Here is an 18,634-nt window from a genome sequence, read left to right as displayed (position 1 = left end):
TCATTCTCCTGCATCACTCATGCTATTTTTGTAAATTGATGGTATTTATTTATTTTATCTGATTATCCTGTAAACATTTTTGCCTTCCTTAGAGTATAATCTCCTTATGGGCAGGAAACATGTCTCATGCATCTGTTATGCTCTCTTGAGTGCTTAGTATAGTGTGTTCGCACCAGTGGGTGCTTGGTAAAACTACTTTACTCCTCCTTCCTACTGTTACTGTGTGAAAAAGGGGTAATTTAAGAAATGACATTATATGAAAAGACTTGGAAAATTCTTGTTCTTCACTTTCCAATCCATTAAGAGTTGTTCCTATTACTGAGTCTTGCAATATTGCTTAAAAATGTAGATTCACTATAAAGTTTTACCATTACACACATTTAAAGAAAACTTCAATTCCTAGGTCCCTGTTATGATTTGTGACTCGTAAGTAGAAAAGTATTATTTTGCATCTAATGGAAATGCTCTTGTCCATTACGTATATATGGTTTCTCAGGTGTCAGTTGTGTAACTAGTGAATGAGAAAATCAGAATTCACTATTATTCTGCATGAAGTAATGTTCACTACCTAAATATTCCTAGAAAGAATAATCCTTTAAAAGTCCACTAAATGAAGTGAAAAGCTTTGTATCTGAATCCCTAAGTGAATTATGGCTTCGCACTTAACAGAAAAACATATACATGAACAAATATTATAGCAGACTATTTAGCTGGATGATTAATGGCTGGGATCATCAATCAGTTAAATGTGGAGCATTGGCCAAATCTAGAAGTCACTGATGATAGGGTCAGTGTACTGCTCCAAAACTAATAATAGGAAGACCTAAGCTAACCACTCAAACACCAAGCACCTCTCTGTATCTCGATCTTTTCTATCTCACTGCCGATTCCTTGCCCATGTCCTCCCTCTGGCCTGGAACACACTTCCCCTTAATATTTGACAGAGAAGCAGAGTGTCTTAGTGGATAGAACATGAGCCTGGGAGACAGAAGGACCTGTGTTCTAATCCTGGCTCTGCCACTTGGCTGATGTATGACCTTGGGCAAATTCACTTCTCTGTGCCTCAGTTACCTCATCTGTAAAATGGGGATTGACTGTGAACCCCATGTGGGTCATGGACTGTGTCCAACTTGATTACCTTGTATCTACCCCAGCATTTAGAACAATGCTTAGCAAATGCCATAAAAAAGACTGCCACTCTACCCACCTGCAAAATGCTACTAAAATCTCACCCCCTCCAAAAGGCCTTTCCCGACTAATCCCTCATTTCTCCTACACGTCCCAAATTCTGTGTAGCTTATGCACTTGGATCTGCACCCATTAAATACTTGATATTCACCACACACTCAGCCCCACAGAACTTACGTACATATCCACAGTGTGGCTCAGTGGAAAGAGCCCGAGATTGGGAGTCAGAGATCAGGTGTTTGAATCCCGGCTCCACCACTTGTCAGCTGTGTGACTTTGGGCAAGTCAGTTCACTTCTCTGGGCCTCAGTTCCCTTATCTGTAAAATGGGGATTAAGATTGTGAGCCCCACGTGGGACAACCTGATCACCTTGTACCCCCCCAGCGCTTAGAACAGTGCTTTGCACATAGTAAGTGCTTAACAAATACCATCATTATTATTATTATTATCCACAATTTATTTTGATGTCTGTCTCCATCTAGACTGTAAGCTTCATGTGGGCAGGGATCATGGCTACCGATTCTATTCTGTTGTACTCGCCAGTGCATTTTTTTAAAATGATGTTTAAGCACTTACTATGTGCCAGGCACTGAACTAAATGTTGGTATAGATAGAAGCTAGTCAGGTTGGACACAGTCCATGTCCCATTTGGGCATCACAGACTTAATCCTCACTTTACAGATGAGGTAAGTGAAGCATAGAGAAGTTGAGTGACTTGTCCAAGGTCACAGAGCAGACAAGTGGTGGAGGCAGGATTAGAACCCAGGTCCCTTCTGATTCCCAGGCCCTGGCTCTTTCCATTATGCCTCACTGCTTCCTCTTAGTACACTGCTCGGCCCACAGTAAACACTCTGTAAATGCCATTGATAGGTTGATCCTGAGCTGCCAGTAAGTTCTACTTCTTGAGGTAACTTGCGGTGGCTTAGTCAGTGAAATACTGTTCTGTTCCTATTCTGGAGTCTGAAGGGAACCCTATAAAATTCAGCCATTTTAGGTGAAATTTGGGCATTTCAGGAGTTGCCAAGTGTGATATAATATTCCCTATGGAATTTCAGATCTGGAAGAATAGTTGAAACAACTGTACTTTTTTTTTCTAGTATGTAATCCTCTTCTTAGGCCAACAGCTTTAGCGCATAAAGAAAAGCCCCAGTAGGTACCCTAAAAGAATGGAAAGAATAAACGGATGGAGATTCATAAAGTATTGGTGCCTGGAGAATAAAACAGCATTTTCGATTTAGAGCAATAGGCCTGATTAACTTCTTAAAGTTATCTGATCCCTTGAACTCCTTCCTTTATTCAGACTTTTCACTCCAACTCTCCCAGAAATATTTTTCATAAAAGAAAGTTGTTTTAAAAAAAGGTAGAATGTGAAGTATCATATTCAATCATTTTCCGGGTATTTGTACCTAAATTGGCTCTGTCCAAACATACCTTTCCACTCCACCCCAGAAAAGGGGATGGAGTGAATTGTTCTATGCTTATTTTAATCATGATTTGTGTATTTAGTAATATGCTTAAAGGTCAGTTGGTACCAATAGGCCTTTTGTAACTGATTGGAAACATCTAGTCTCTTTGCATAGTTCTATCTGGATTAGAGTTTACACTGCCCTAATAAGCTTTCTGGCCTTCTATCTATGAATGACACTTCATGTCAACTCAGAAGGGGAAAAAAAAAGACTCTATTCGAGTCATTCCCTATCACCAGGGGACATCCAGTCTCTTGGTGAGCCATCTGGACTGGTAAAGCAGCCCTTGATTTTCAAACTTAAATGCCAGAGACTGTCCTTTCCAAGTGTGGTGGGAGAGACCTACCTCAGAGTCCAGCTTTCTTGTCCATCTCTGGCAGAAGGGGCCTGATTTCCTGTAGCTGAATATTTACACCTCCTTCAAAATCTGAACATGTTGCCAAAGAGACAGATAAATCCTGAGCACCAGCTGGCAGGCTTGGCAACTGTTTGCCTCTTGGATCATACCGAATTACACTTAAGCCTGCGACCTTCCCTGCAGGTCTAGGAGAGAGCATCCAACACCCAGAGAAAAGAAACTTGTGAGATAAGTTGGGGCAGTTGTTTAAATTGTTTCATTCTCAGACACTCATGTTCTTACATGACAGACACTTACAAATATTTCTGGTAGGGGAGGAATAGAGTATGTATGACTGTATGTATCTCTAGACTCTAAGCTTCTGGCAGGCAGGGAACGAGTCTGCCATTTTTGTTATACTGTACTCTCCCAAATACTTAGTACAGTACTCTGCACACAGCACGCACTCACTCAAATGTCATTAATTTATTGATCTAGGAAACAGAACCAAGAGAGTTGCCTATTTCCTTATTTGTCATTATTCTCAATGACTTGAGGATGGATTGAACCCCACAAAATCTTTGGGGTTCAGTGTATTCTAGCCCACTCTTTCTTGGCTATTTTTATGATATTTGTTAAGCATTTATGAAGCCAGGCAGTGAACTAAGCTCTGGGGTAGATACAAGTTAATCAGGTTAGACTGAGCCCTTGTCCCACTTGGGGCTCACAGTCTAAATGCCCATTTTACAGATGAGGAAAATGAGGCCCAGAGAAGTGAAGTAACTTGCCCAAGGTCACACAGCAGGCAAGTGGCAGAGCTGGGATGAGAACACAGGTCCTTCCGACCCCCAGGACCATGCTGCATTCACTAGGCCATGAGCTTAAAGTGATTTTCCTGGGACCAGAAAAGGAGAGGCACAGTTCTGTTCTGTGCTGCCAGTGGGTTATGGAGAAACCTAAATGTTATGCAGTATTATGCAGTATTTTGTTCAGATTTAATTTAGTAGGTGTCATTTTCTAACAACACAGTGCAACAGTTAAGGTACATGAAGGTGTAGACTTATTTAGCATATATATACATATATATATGTATGTATATATATATATATATTATCAATCGTATTTATTGAGCGCTTACTATGTGCAGAGCATTGTACTATGGTCTTAAGTATGTATATACTTCCCTGGATGCTCCTTTGTAAGGAGATATCAAATATTGTGACATGATCATATTTTTGTAAACACTGACACCTAAACAGGATCAGCCGGCTGTGGGGTGTTTGGTTCTTTGATTTTTATTTTTTATGACTCCAGAATTGTTTCCTTCCTTCACACACAGTGAAAACCAAATGTGCATTTTTTACTCTCATTATCACAAAAGCATTCTCCTTACTTAGGAGCATTGTGTTTTTTACTCCTACAGGAACAATACTACAGCTGCTGTGTGGCTGCTTAGGTTATAAAAGGTCTTTGGTTTACATGATCCCCAATATAGAGCATGCAACATCGATCCAACTTCTCTAAACTTTTAGAAGCGGAGTATTTTCTGTGACTCTTGTTGTGTTTATAAGCCCAATGGAAAAGTCTTACTGTCCAAGAAACTGAAGCTGGAAAAAGCTTCTCAGATTTTGTGCTCTTGAATGGTGTTCCTAAAGTACAGAGTAGAGACTCTTCTGGTCCAGTTATAAAATGTTTTATTAAGGCTTTTCCAGCCATTTGTTTGATGTCTGTCACTAATTTTTATGTCCTTCCTGATATACAGCTTACTTAGATCTTCCCTTAGTACCTTTTCTGGCCATCCATTTGTTTGATGTCTGTCACTAATTTTTATGTCTTTCCTGTTATACAGCCTACTTAGGTCTTCCCTTAATACTCTTCAGATATTTATTGGAGGGTTCATGACTTACAGCCTCCTTCAAGTTCCTCAGTAATATTTGTTGCAATATCTAACACTTCTTTCCGCATCTGTGTGATGTAGATTGCGTTTCCAAAAATGAATTTATAACTTAGTCTAACCTGGTTTTCCTGTGCTTATTTAGGACAAGACCTCACCATTACTCACTGCTTTATATTTTCACCTACAAAGATTTATTGGAAGTTCAGCTGAGTACTGTATCTTAATGTGGCAGCATCGGCCACAGTGCTTGTAGAATTTACTGTGATGCAGCAGTAAGTATGGCTTTAGCCAGAGCAGCAGTAGCAGAGGGAGATGGAAAAAAAAGGAAAGGAGCAACTGAGACTCTGCATCTGATTGGCTGAAAATTTCAATCAGCTGCATCTTATTGGTGTTTCCAAACTTCACTGAGGCCAGAACTCCTTGGCTCTTTGTTGCTGAGGAGAAGAGAGTGGGGTGGGGAGGGAGAGAGAGATGGATGTGTGTGAAGGAGAGGTGAAAGAAGGACAAAATATAGTTTCCTCCCCTCCCCACTTGCAATCCTGCAGGGCTGAGGCAAGGGATTCCTTCTCTAGAGAACTGAATGCAGGAACCCTCATCCTCCTTCAGCCAAAAGAGACAATCTTGGGTCATATTCGTCTATGTATCACAGTTGTAAATCAGGATGAGCTAGTTCTTGTTTAAGAAACCTTGAAGTCCTCGCCCTGGGCTTCAAGGCTCTCCATCACCTCGCCCCCTCCTACCTCACCTCCCTTCTCTCCTTCTACAGCCCACCCCGCACCCTCCGCTCCTCTGCCGCTAATCTCCTCACCGTGCCTCGTTCTCACCTGTTCCGCCATCGACCCCCGGCCCACGTCATCCCCTGGTCCTGGAATGCCCTCCCTCTGCCCATCCGCCAAGCTAGCTCTCTTCCTCCCTTCAAGGCCCTACTGAGAGCTCACCTCCTCCAGGAGGCCTTCCCAGACTGAGCCCCTTCCTTCCTCTCCCCCTCGTCCCCCTCTCCTTCCCCCATCTTACCTCCTTCCCCACAGCACCTGTATATACGTATATATGTTTGTACATATTTATTATTCTATTTATTTATTTATTTTACTTGTACATATCTATTCTATTTTATTTTGTTAGTATGTTTGGTTTTGTTCTCTGTCTCCCCCTTTTAGACTGTGAGCCCACTGTTGGTAGGGACTGTCTCTATATGTTGCCAACTTGTACTTCCCAAGTGCTTAATACAGTGCTCTGCACACAGTAAGTGCTCAATAAATATGATTGATTGATTGATTGAAGTCCCCAATTGAAAAGGCATGATATATGTGTCTTCTATGCCTTTTCTTGAAGGAGTATCTGTCATAGGAAACCCAGTTTGACCATTAAAAAAAAGTCCATTTGCTGTTAAACCACTTTACAAATAGTAAATAAATACTATCCATTCCAAATTCTTCCATTGTTCTGGGATATTTTGGGTCAGGGTTGGAGGAGCATTGCCCTAGAGTTGACCCTGAAGAATATGCAGTGCTTTGTACAAGCGCTTAGTACAGTGCTCTGCACATAGTAAGCACTCAATAAATACGATTGATTGATTGATTTGTATTGAAGGGGGGCAGTTTGGGGCACTGGAAGGTGCAGCCAGCCCTCCTCAAGGGGATCTAGGTCAAAGGAGGTCACTAGGACTGTTTCTGCTTGATGACTCCAACTTACATTGCTGTGGTTAATATTCCTCCATAATCTCCAGGTAGTCAAACAATTGATTGTATTTATTGAGTGCTTACTGTGCAAAGCACTGTACTAAGATAATCTCCTGGCAGTACCTTTTGATATGATAAATTTAATGTACCCCTCCCAAGCTGTGGTTTGGGAAGCTTTAGGGATATGTTCTGCTGATCCTTCCCCAATTAGGACAATTGAAGCAAGTCAGTTGCTTCATCTTACACCCTAAATCAGTAGAGAGGCTCACCAACAAACAGACTGCATAGATGGATCGATTAAAATTGAGATTGTGAGCCCTTTGTGAGACAAGTACAATGTCCAGTAGCACTTATTGAATCCCATAAATCAATCGATCTGCTTTCCACAGGTGATGCTGTCTGAATTTCAAAGCAAGTGCTCTTTACCATTCCCAACACTCTATCAAACAATTGATCATATTTAATGTACACTTACTGGGTGCAGAGCACTGTCCCAAGTGCTTGCAAGAGTACCATATAACAGAGTTGGTAAACATGGTACCTGACCAACACGAACAATAAATTATTCTGACCCTGTTTTTTTACATTTGCAAATTTACCCATTGTACTTTTCAAATTTGACTTAAATTAGTTCCCGAGATCATTTGTATCCACACAAATAAGTAGTGAGTTCTCCCCTTTAAATTTTAGGGTACTTGCACAGTAATAGTAAGCCAATCTTGAATATTCTCCCAGTTTCTATCTTTTCATTAAACTCAATCTTGTTTGCTTGAAATTTTAAGTTAACCATTGTGACCATTTTTGCGCTATATACAAAGAGTTAATTTTTTTGCCTATTCTCACTGACCATAGGAAGGAAAAAACCTTGAAATTGCTAATTTCTATGGAAGTGCAATTGTTCTGTCCTCAGGGCCATTCTAAAATTAAAAATAAAAAAAACCCTCTAAGCCACTCCATGCATTCACTTTGAGGAATTATGATGATATGGATAATTGCTATCAGTAGTAATGGAAGGAGGTTAAGATAGAGGAAATAAAGTGAAGCTCTTTGTGTGATTTGTGCTTTCACAGAATAACTAAGACAACTAGCAAACCTGCTTTTTCATAATGAGAGAGACGAATTTCATTTTCTTTAGCCGTCTCTACTTTGGCTTTGATAATTTTTCTCTGGTTGTTTCTAAAAAGAATCCTGTTTGTTTTCTTGCTAAATGTGCACACAGAATATTTCCAACCCCTGGCTGTATTTTATGGGGAATCTCAAAATATATTTGATGCCCTGGACCGTCCATGCCTTGTTACTATTTCAATTATGCAGATTCTTGATGCTGTGGAAATTCGTGCCTGATGACGCCAAGGCAGCTGCACGCTGTTAGCATTGTAGGCTTGTCAGATGATCATGTGGGATTCTTGCAGCATACAACATTCAATAGGAGTGAAAAAGGGCTTTTGATGCAAGGCATAGCTTTCTGACTATATTTGTGCCTTCAGTAGCTTATATAGGAAGCAAATATAATTTAAACTTATTTTTAAAAATGCTGCCTCATTTTTCTTCTGGTTGGTTTCATTTTGGCTTCACTAGAAGATGCATCTGGTATATCCACGACTGAGGAGCTTATTAATGATAATGTCATTCAGTTTACTTCATTTTGTTTTAGAGTCCTAGCTAGCCCACAGATGACAGGATCAGAAATCTATTCAGTCATTCATCTAGAACACACACCACCATGCATGATTTCTTCCTCTCTCTCGGTCTGTCTCTCCTCTTCCTTTAAGTTCCATTGTGTCATGCTCTCTTTTGCCATTAGGCTTTGCCCCTCTTGCTGTTTTTGCCTTCCACCATTCTTTTCTGTAATATTTTTCCATGCTTCTTGGAGTCTGCAAAATTGTTTGATTAATTGGCTATGATGATGAACCTGCACAGTGGAGGAGCAGCTACCACAGTGATGATGATGGGATGTAATAATGGTCGCTATCCTCGGAATTCTCTCTACAGTGACTGCATTATTGAAGAAAAGACGGTGGTCCTGCAGAAAAAAGACAATGAGGGATTTGGATTTGTGCTCAGAGGGGCAAAAGGTAAGGGTCTCATTAATACTTATATGCATTCACATGTTTGTGTGTGTGTGTGTGTATGTGTGTGTGCGCCTGTGTGGAAAATGTTATACTGCTCTGAAAATAGGAATTATTTTGGGTGCACTTGGTTGCTAGACAACCGTGCTCTCAGTATGCTGTGCTACTCGGTTGGATTTTAGTGCTTTCTTCAATAATTGAAAAGAAAATGGTTAATGTACAGTATAGTTTTGGGCATGTCTTTTTTTTTGTCCACCTTTAAGAAAAGAGTGTGAAGCCTTTTATTGTTCCTGTCATTTGGGTTAGCTTAATTTTCATTAGTAGAGAGAACATCGTATTTCACTACAGCCTATTTTTCAGGTATCTCTGATAAGATCTAGTTTTCAGATAGGTATGACAGATGACAAGCTGGCATTTTTATCTTTGTATGCTGCCCTTAGCAAGGTGACTTTGGTGCAGTTGAAATAGGAGAATATGTTCCCTGCTTTATGGGACCTGACAGGTTACATATATGTTTCATGGCCTATGATGTCGGCTTCCTATGAGCTTCTTGGCATTGTATTAGTTTCCTAATGCTTTTTTCCCATTAAAAAGACAGAAGCTATTCTTTGCAGTTCTTGGGTCAGCAAGCATTCACCTAGTGCTTTGTTCTTTTAAAAAAGTGTACCTAGCGAGCAGAAATGCATCTAAGTTTCATTATTGAAGCTTCTGACCTATTTGGCTGGCTTTTGTAGATCTCCTTTACTTCTTCCTTTCCTGCTGGGTTTTGGGGCTAGATTATCCTTCACTGGTGAGACTAAATTGTGTGTATAAGGAGTGACATTCTATGGATGCCATGTCTTCCCTCAGCTCACACACCCACCCAGTCAGTACCTTCAAGAAAAGTGCCTCTACCCTCAAGTAGGCACTTAATGTGTGGTTTAATTTGATTCAGCAGAAAATGTCTCTTTCATTTTCTGAGGCTTATCAGTCAGGCACTCCTAATATTAGCATTGTGCTCCTGGTGTGAGCCCAGGCACCCAGTGGCCCAAGAATATTGAGATCACCTAGTGGGAAATTCATAAGCCAATACAATAACATCCTAGCCTCTTTTCCCCTACTGAGGTAGCTATATTGTCTCCCTTATTTAAAATGAAATCTTCTTTGTTTGGATTTTATGAAGATGTAAATGGCACAAATGATTTATTTTCTTGTTTTTGCAGCCCTGCATGGCAGAGGAGAGTGTTATCCATTTTTAGAACTGAGAATGTTTAGTCACCGATGCTTTTAAAGAAAATGACAGGCATGTTGACACCCACTGCAAGAATACTTGGTTCTCTATTTTCAAAAGATATGTCTAAAAACTTTGCAGTGGTGTCAAAATGCAAGCACACCAATAAAAGTTATTACATGTTAATTCTATGTCAACCAATCTACCTAGGTTTCTCTCTGCAATATGAGGCCTAAGCTTCTGCACTCCTAAGGAGAATGGCTTGCACACTTTTCCTGGTGGGGCAATCTTATAGGAAACAGAAAATGAAATTTGGGAATCTGTTCAAGTGTTATAACAAGACGTTCATTATTTCCCAAGCTGATACTCCAATTGAAGAATTTACCCCTACCCCAGCATTCCCTGCTCTGCAATATCTGGAATCCGTGGATGAAGGTGGAGTAGCATGGCAAGCTGGATTGAGAACTGGAGACTTCTTGATTGAGGTAGGACAATGAGCTTCTATTGGTTGGGCGAAATCAACCTATAGGTAACCTGAATTCTTGTTTGGGAGGCTTTCGGTGTCTCAACAATTTTCATTCTAAGGCTGAATAAATGACTTGTGATGGGGTCAGGTGGAAATTTACTTCATTTCCAGTGTCACATGCAATTTGGAGGAATACTTTCAATAAGATGGAGGTGAATTAAAAAAATATAAAATTTGGAGAGCTGGTTGTTGGTGATACAAGATCAAATGGATGTGGGGTGTGTTATGTATTTTATGTTGGCGGTGAAGCTTCTGAGTTTAGCCATTTTAAAACTATTGGCCAAACAGCATGTGGGGATGTTGGGACAAAGCTTTCTATCTCACAAGGAACTCATGGGAAAACTCATCAAGACAACTTGACACCTGACTAGTAAAACTAAAATGTTCCTCCTGAAGGCTCAAGGAAGAAAAGAAAAACATTGCATTCACAGGCTTATTATACCTGCCCTGGCTAACTCATTCCGTAAGGCGGAGGAAAAAAACCCATATCTCAGAAGCAAACTTGGAAACCATGTAGGAATCTCTAAGTGTGTATGTGGAGGTGGGGAAGACCCTTTATTAATGTTTGTTTTAAATAAAAGGAAAATGCTACACACTCAACATATAGTTAATGTGGAGATGATACATATCTGAAAATTACATTTTTCTTGGTGACAATTTAATGTTTTATTTCTTGGAAAAGTTTCTTGTTCTTTGGGCTTGGAAAGCAAAAAAAAAAAGTCTCCCAGTAGAGGTGCAGTCATATTCAGGGAACTTATTGTGAATGTGAAATCTTCAACTACTTATGTATTTCAAGATGGGCAATTTTCTAAGGTAGTTTAAAGCTAAGTAACTTGAACATAAAAAAGTGAAGCTTTTAATACAGTTGCATTCCATTTTCTAAAATTTGAGAGGACAGTTTTAATTGGACTTCTTGTATACTTAAGGTATTGTCTATTTATAAATGTGACATTTTGAGAGGTGTTTTTGACTTACGTTAATATGGAGGTGTAGGATGTATATCCATATATCTGAAGCCCCTAAGTGCATCATGATCCTAAAGTGATAGTATTTATTGAGACCTATTGTATGCAGAGCACTGTACTAAGGGCTTGGGGAAGTAGGAGAGAATTATGATTTCTTTGGAGATCTGTGGATCCTGTGATGACAACTATAAGCCTTCACTGTAAAAAGAATCTGATGAGAATTCTTACTCAAGAAAGGTCAGCCACAATTCCACCGAAGCAACATGAGTTAACTAAGCTTATAATCCACATTGATTCAGTAAAAATGAGTTGAATCATTCTATGTAGGATGCAGTAGTGATGTAATCCACATTCCTTTGTATATGTATGTATGCGTGAGGGAGGGGATCTGGTGTGCAGTTTACCCACTAAATATTATTACTCCTCATTGAGTGGTTTAAAAAAAAAGAATGCTAATATGAGAACTCTTTGTATCAAGTAAACCCGGATTAGGAAAAAGATAACTGGTTAATGAAAGATGTTTAGGTTTACTGACAAGACTATGTTCATTCATTCATTCAGTCATATTTATTGAGCGCTTACTGTGTGCAGAGCACTGTACTAAGCGCTTGGGAAGTACAAGTCAGCAACATATAGAGACCATCCCTACCCAGCAATGGGCTCACAGTCTAGAAGGGGAGACAGACAACAAAACAAAACACGTAGACAGGTGTCAAAACCGTCAGAATAAATAGAATTATAGCATATGCACATCATTAGTAAAATAGATTAGTAAATATGTACAAGTGAAATAAATAGAATAATAAATATGTACAAATATATACAAGTGCTGTGGGGAGGGGAAGGAGGTAAGGCAGAGGGAGAGGGGGCAATGGGGAGGAGGAGATACAAATACCACTCTTATTATATTAACCAATTCTCATGAAAATGGGTTTACCATGGAGAGGTTTTAAGTTAATCAGGCTCATTAGTATTTTTAAACCAAACTATGTTTGCTTGATATTTATTTGTATCCCATATTAAAGAATAAACATCTTTACTTTGGTTTCAAAACTCAACTCTTTTGGTATCGGTCAAACCCTAGGGTGGATACATTTGACTGTTTAAAAAAAGAGTTTTTGTTTTTAAATTGCACAAAGCTACTCAAGATAATCCTAATTCCAGAAATGCTAGTTTAACACTTTTAATAGCATAAAATAACCATCCAAAAAGAACTCATTCTGAAATTGGGAAGTTTTCCAAACCAAATATCAGCTTTGATCAGACAAATATTCATTAGAACCTAAACATGGAAAACAGAAAATTTGCATTGAAAATCAGATGGATTAAGGCCTTAAAGTCTAGGCAATTACTGTGTTTATGTTTAACAGGATTTCCTGTTGAGAATCTATGTACTTCAGAGATTGTGTATGTAACTACAATGTAAATTGAATTTAAATTAGAGTAGCAGTATGTGCAGTATATTGGATCCATCTTTCCTGAAGCCCATTTGTTACTTTGTTCAACTTATTAGCCAATTTATATAATCAACCGAAACAATCCTGAAGTGATGCCAGAGGATACCAGGCCTGAGAAAATTATCTAGAAATTCTCACTACTGAATTTTATAACTAAAATACTGAATTTTATAACTAAAATACCTAAGACGCTGAACTTGATTTTTTCAACACTTTGTTTTTGTTTTTAAAGTTTTCCATTGATTTGCAAACTAGGAAAAAGTGAAGGGGCAGTGCTTAAATACCAAAGTAATACTGCTTTTCCCATCACAATATCAAGAAGTCCAAGAGGCTAGACATAGATTTTGATTTTCTGCTCTAAAAAATGAAGTAAGAATTCCTGGATTGTGAAGGTAGACAAGATTCTTGAGATGAATACTAGTGAATGCTGAAGCTCTTTAGTTTTAGAACAGTTTTACATCCCACTTTGAAAGCAGCTGCTTGAAATTTTTCTTTTTGTTAGGTTCTTTAATGATGAATATGGCAATATTGTGAGAAGATTTTAATCATTCATTTGCTCTCTCTAACTTTTCTGTAATGCTCTGAACTCGTGAGAGGGTTAAATAAAAGTTCAAAGAAACTCAAGTATTTATCCAAAATTAGTCGTAATAGTTTTTGCTATATTTGATTGAATGGCATACCATATGAAGATGCACAGTTTTCCATTATCCCCTTCTAACAATTTACTTTCAAAAGACCTTGATTTTTCTTTTTGTAAGGTTCCATTTCTGAAACCTAAAATTATCTGTAGTTATGTTGTCTTCATGCAACTAAAGTGCCCCTCTTGGCTTAATACTGACACATAAAGTAGGTTTAATATCAAGACTAGTATTGTTGCAATATCATTTTAGAGCATCAAAGACTGATATATCTAGGTTAATTGTTTTCATGTGGATTTCATCAGGAAGCCACTTAAGATTTCTTTAGTTCCCATGGTTTTTGTAATTGTTTTCTTGATTCTGAAGTGGCTAATCGGTATTTGTTGTTAATTTGACTCCATTTGGTTTCCCTTGCAATTAAAATTTGCAGCTATTATAATATTTATTTCTACCAAATATCTTTGTAAGCTATGCTATCAAGACTGTAATTCATTAAGAAGTTTAATAGTACATAGTTTCAGGGGGTACAACATATTGTTTTTGAAGTGAAGACAGTGGTGGACCAGTGGGAAGTTTAGAGATGTCCAGAAATGCAGTTTCAGTTCTTTCTCATCCAGACAATATGCAAACTCTTGAACAATGTACTGGCTCTTTGGAGTAACACATCCAGAACTCTTAGTAAATAAGTGTCTCGTCTGTCACTGATTTAAGTTGCATTAGATTCTAAGGTCCACCAGTTGGTCTACTTCTATGGTATGTTGCTAATAATAATTATGTTACTTGGTAAGTGCTTACTATGTGCCAAGCACTGTTCTGAGTGGTGGGAAAGACATAAGTTAATTAGCTTGGACACAATCCCAATCCCACTTGGATCTCACAGTCTCAGTATGAGGGAGTAGGATTTAATCCCCATTTTACAGATGGGGGTAACTGGAGCATAAAGAAATTAAGTGACTCGCCCAGGGTCACAAAGCAGACATATAGCAGAGGCAGGATTAGAACCCAGGTCCTCTGACTCCCAGGCCGGTGCTCCTTCCACTAGTCCACGCTGCTTCTTACCAATTTATATAGTTGCATCACTGAGTAGGGATTCACCAAATACTATTGTTTTGGGTGAGTAGATGCTGACCACATCTGTTAGTGGATAATGAACTCTGATTCTCTTGTGTCAACCAATAATATTTATTGAGCACCTACTGTGAGCACAGCATTCCAGCAAGTAGAGCGTAAATTGCTTTAGTTTGACACATTAGTTTATGAAGTGCAAAGGGGTCATAAAAGGTACACCACGGTGGCAATTTCCATGTATTTTTATTTGTCTCCTTTAGATTGTAAACTCCTCGGGTGCAGAGACCATGTCCCTTATTGTCTCCTAAACGCCCTATATGGTGTTCTACCCACAGCAGGCAGTTGGTCCAGTGCTATTAAATTAATGATTAGATTAATTAAGGAATGAATTAGGATTGCTTCACCGGCTGAACATTAGGATGGAGATTGACACTGATTGCTCTAGTTCCACTACACCAGGGCCTGAAAGAGTTAATGAAGCTTCAAAAATTGCTTGATTTATAGTGAAGGAATAACTCAGGACATGGGAGAATGTAGATCTATAAATGAATTTGCAATAAGATAAAACTTCTTCGGTTTTTTTTATTAATCCATAATTCTCCTCTTCTCCTTGCCTAAGTGGAGCATTAAGACTTGCCTTATCTTCTTGTTGGTAATCACCCCCATTTTCAAACAGATCATGATAAAGTCATTCTCTGCATATTATTGACTGTGAAGATTTAAAGGGAATTGAAAGTAGGTGACTAACAATCTTTCATTCATTTTATCTAGAAAGAATCATCAAAAGCATCTTTTGGATTATTAGGGTAGGGTCTTAACTGTGCAATATTTCAGTTCTATATCCAGTGTCCTTGCTTGGTAGTCAATATTAAATATGCTTTTAAGTAATCAGGAAGATCATTATTCAGATTTTGGCCCTTGGCTTCTATTTGTGTTCAAATTAGGTTAAAGAATTTGCCTGTCCTTGAATTTTTTTCAGTGCACAGTGCAAAGCAGTTAAAAAGCATAGTAGACAAAAATTCAGGAGCTTCTGTGTGTAAGAAACAATGCACATGCAACTTATTTAAAGGTTACATGTTTAGCACTATGAAAATTTCCTTACTTAAGCTATATGGCTCATTCCATCAACCCAAAACTAACTGATTTCTTAAATTTCATTTTAAAATGTGATTTTAGCAACATTTTAAAAATATAGAAACTATTCTGCAAGTTTTTATATTTTTGAGGTGATGTAAATACTTGAAGTATATTAGGTCTGGTTTTACAGGTACAAAGATATGCAATAATGAAAATTATCATCGTATTTATTGATCAACTAATGTGTTTCAAGCCCTCTTCTAAGCACTAAGGTAGATATGTTAATCAGGTTAGATGTGGTCCCTGTCCCACTTGAGTTTAGGAGGGAGAGCAGGTATTGAATCCCCATTGTACAGTTAAGGAAACTGAGGCACAGCGAGGTTAAATGTCTTGTCCAAGGTCACATGGCAGTCACGTGGCAGAGCCAGGATGAGGATGGGAAGCAGCGTGGCTCAGTGGAAAAAGCACGGGCTTGGTAGTTAGAGGTCATGGGTTCTAATCCCAGCTCCACCACTTGTCAGCTGTGTGTCTTTGGGCTAGTCATTTAACTTCTCTGTGACTCAGTTACCTCATCTGTAAAATGGGAATTAAGCTTGTGAGCCCCACGTGGGACAACCTGATCGCCTTGTATCCCCCCCCCCCCGCGCTTAGAACAGTGCTTTGCACATAGTAAGTGCTTAACAAATACCATCATTATTGTTGTTCTTATTATTGACTCAGGTCCTCTGACTCCCAGGCACATGCTTTTTCTCCTACTCCTCGCTTAATATATTTACACATTAGTTTTACAAAAGAAAGGGAAAACAGTGAACAGTTTTGGGTACGAGGGGTGTTTGGTCATGGGCTAAATATATGCATGCCACTTCAAGAAATGCATGCCACTCCAGGATTCTTGTCATGGTCCAACCAAGCCCCTAAACCTCTGAAACTACATCTGGGAAAGGAGAAACTCTGATTTTTTCATTTCATGCCTAATTATGATTATGATATTCATGACCAGGCATTAAGTCATCATCATCATCATCAATCGTATTTATTGAGCGCTTACTGTTTGCAGAGCACTGTACTAAGCGCTTGGGAAGTACAAATTGGCAACATATAGAGACAGTCCCTACCCAACAGTGGGCTCACAGTCTAAAAGGGGGAGACAAAACCAAACATACTAACAAAATAAAATAAATAGAATAGATATGTACAAGTAAAACAAATAAATAAATAGAGTAATAAATATGTACAAACATATATACATATATACAGGTAATCATTAAGGTAATCCTTTTTTAACCCAGCCCTTTTTTTAGCCAAGACCCCAAGATCACCCCTCTAAATCAAAACACTAACATATATAACTTAAATGCATCCTGGCACTCTGATCTGAGCCTAGATCTCTCCATTGGGACTTGAAATATCTGACTGGCTGCTAACCCTCTCACTACTTTAGTTCATCCAGTTGGCTTCATTGTCCTGCTCCAGCTGATGGCCTTGATGGGCTTTAGTTCTGATCTTGCTGCTTTCCACCTGGACTGATCAACTTGGGCCCATCTACTTCTAGGAGTTTGAGCGACACCCTCCCTCCCACCCTCATGCTCTACTGTAACTAAGGTTTCTCTGGGTGAAAGATTGTGGTTAAGGTGAATGATCCTTTTTTCAGTAGTAATAATAGTAATGGTATTAAGTGTTCACTTTATGCTGGGCTAAAACAAGATATTTACTTATTTATTACTCTATTTATTTATTTATTTTACTTGTACATATCTATTCTATTTATTTTATTTTGTTAGTATGTTTGGTTTTGTTCTCTGTCTCCCCCTTTTAGACTGTGAGCCCACTGTTGGGTAGGGACTGTCTCTATATGTTGCCAATTTGTACTTCCCAAGTGCTTAGTACAGTGCTCTGCACATAGTAAGCGCTCAATAAATGCGATTGATGATGATGATGATAGATCGGACAATGTAGCCAGTGACTAAAATGTCCAAATCTTTTGTGTACTGTATGTATATTTTAAACAAACTGGAACTATATTTATTCATAATTTACAAAGTATGAAGTTTGGCTTAGTAGAAAGAGCATGGGCCTCGGAGTCAGAGGACCTGTGCTCTAATCCATTCTCTGTCAATTGGCTGCTGTGGGACCAAGGGCAAATCACTTAACTTCTATATGCCTCAGTTTCCACAACTGCAAAATGGGAATTTAATACCTGTTCTCTTTCCTACTTATACTGTGAGCCAGATATGGGACAGGGACTGTGTCCAACCAACCTGATTACCTTATATCTTCTCCAGCACTTTTCATTCATTCATTCAGTTGTATTTATTGAGCACATACTGTGTGCAGAGCACTGTACTAAGCACTTGGAAAGTACAATTCAGCAACAGACACAAACCCTGCCCAACAATAGGCTCACAGCATAGAAGCCGGGAGACAGGTAACAAAACAGGTGCAAGTAAAACATGCATCAGTAGCATCAATATAAATAGAATTATAGGTATATACACATCATTAATAAAATAAACAATAATAAATATATACATAAATACACAAGTGCTGTGGGGCAGAGGGAACAGAGGGAGGGAGTGGGGGTGATGGGGAGGGGGAGAGGAGAAGAGGAAAAAGGGGGGCTTAGTCTGGGAAGGCCTCCTGGAGGAGGTGAGCTTTCAACAGGACTTTGAAGGGGGGAAGTGTGCTATCTCAGCAGATGTGAGGAGGGAGGGCATTCCAGGCCGGAGGTAGGACATGGTCCGGGGGTCGACGGCAGGACAGACAAGATCTAGGCCCAGTGAGAAGGTTAGCAGCAGAGGAGCGGAGTGTGCGGGCTGAGCTGTAGAAGGAGCGAGTATTTGGCACAAAGTAAATGCTTAACAAATACCAGAAAAAAGTTAATCATTTAAGATTCAGCATAAGATTTAAGACTAAAATTGTTCATATTTTTTTAATATGAAATCCATTTAGTAATCTTGTTAGGTGAGCGTTCCCAGCAGTATTCATTGGAGATTGTTACTCTTATGTTAAGGAAATGTACTATTATTTATGCTTATTAAAATGATTACCAAGTTTTTG

The 18,634-nt window shown here is 38.9% G+C and overlaps 1 protein-coding gene across 2 annotated transcripts in view; it reads left to right on the top strand.

Moving 5' to 3' along the window:
* SHANK2 (SH3 and multiple ankyrin repeat domains 2) overlaps positions 1–18,634 on the top strand; it is a 734,882-nt gene that overhangs the window by 492,172 nt on the left and 224,076 nt on the right. For both annotated transcript variants that reach the window (XM_038764461.1, XM_038764460.1), the window contains 2 exons: positions 8,560–8,642; positions 10,207–10,331. In XM_038764461.1, coding sequence (XP_038620389.1) covers positions 8,560–8,642; positions 10,207–10,331 — 208 coding nt within the window. The remainder of the gene's footprint in view (positions 1–8,559; positions 8,643–10,206; positions 10,332–18,634) is intronic.

The sequence above is a fragment of the Tachyglossus aculeatus genome, chromosome 22, assembly GCF_015852505.1.
Source record: "Tachyglossus aculeatus isolate mTacAcu1 chromosome 22, mTacAcu1.pri, whole genome shotgun sequence".
Classification (NCBI taxonomy): domain Eukaryota; kingdom Metazoa; phylum Chordata; class Mammalia; order Monotremata; family Tachyglossidae; genus Tachyglossus; species Tachyglossus aculeatus.
The sequence above is the reverse complement of the archived record's forward strand: the minus strand, read 5'-3'. Positions and strand labels throughout refer to the sequence as shown.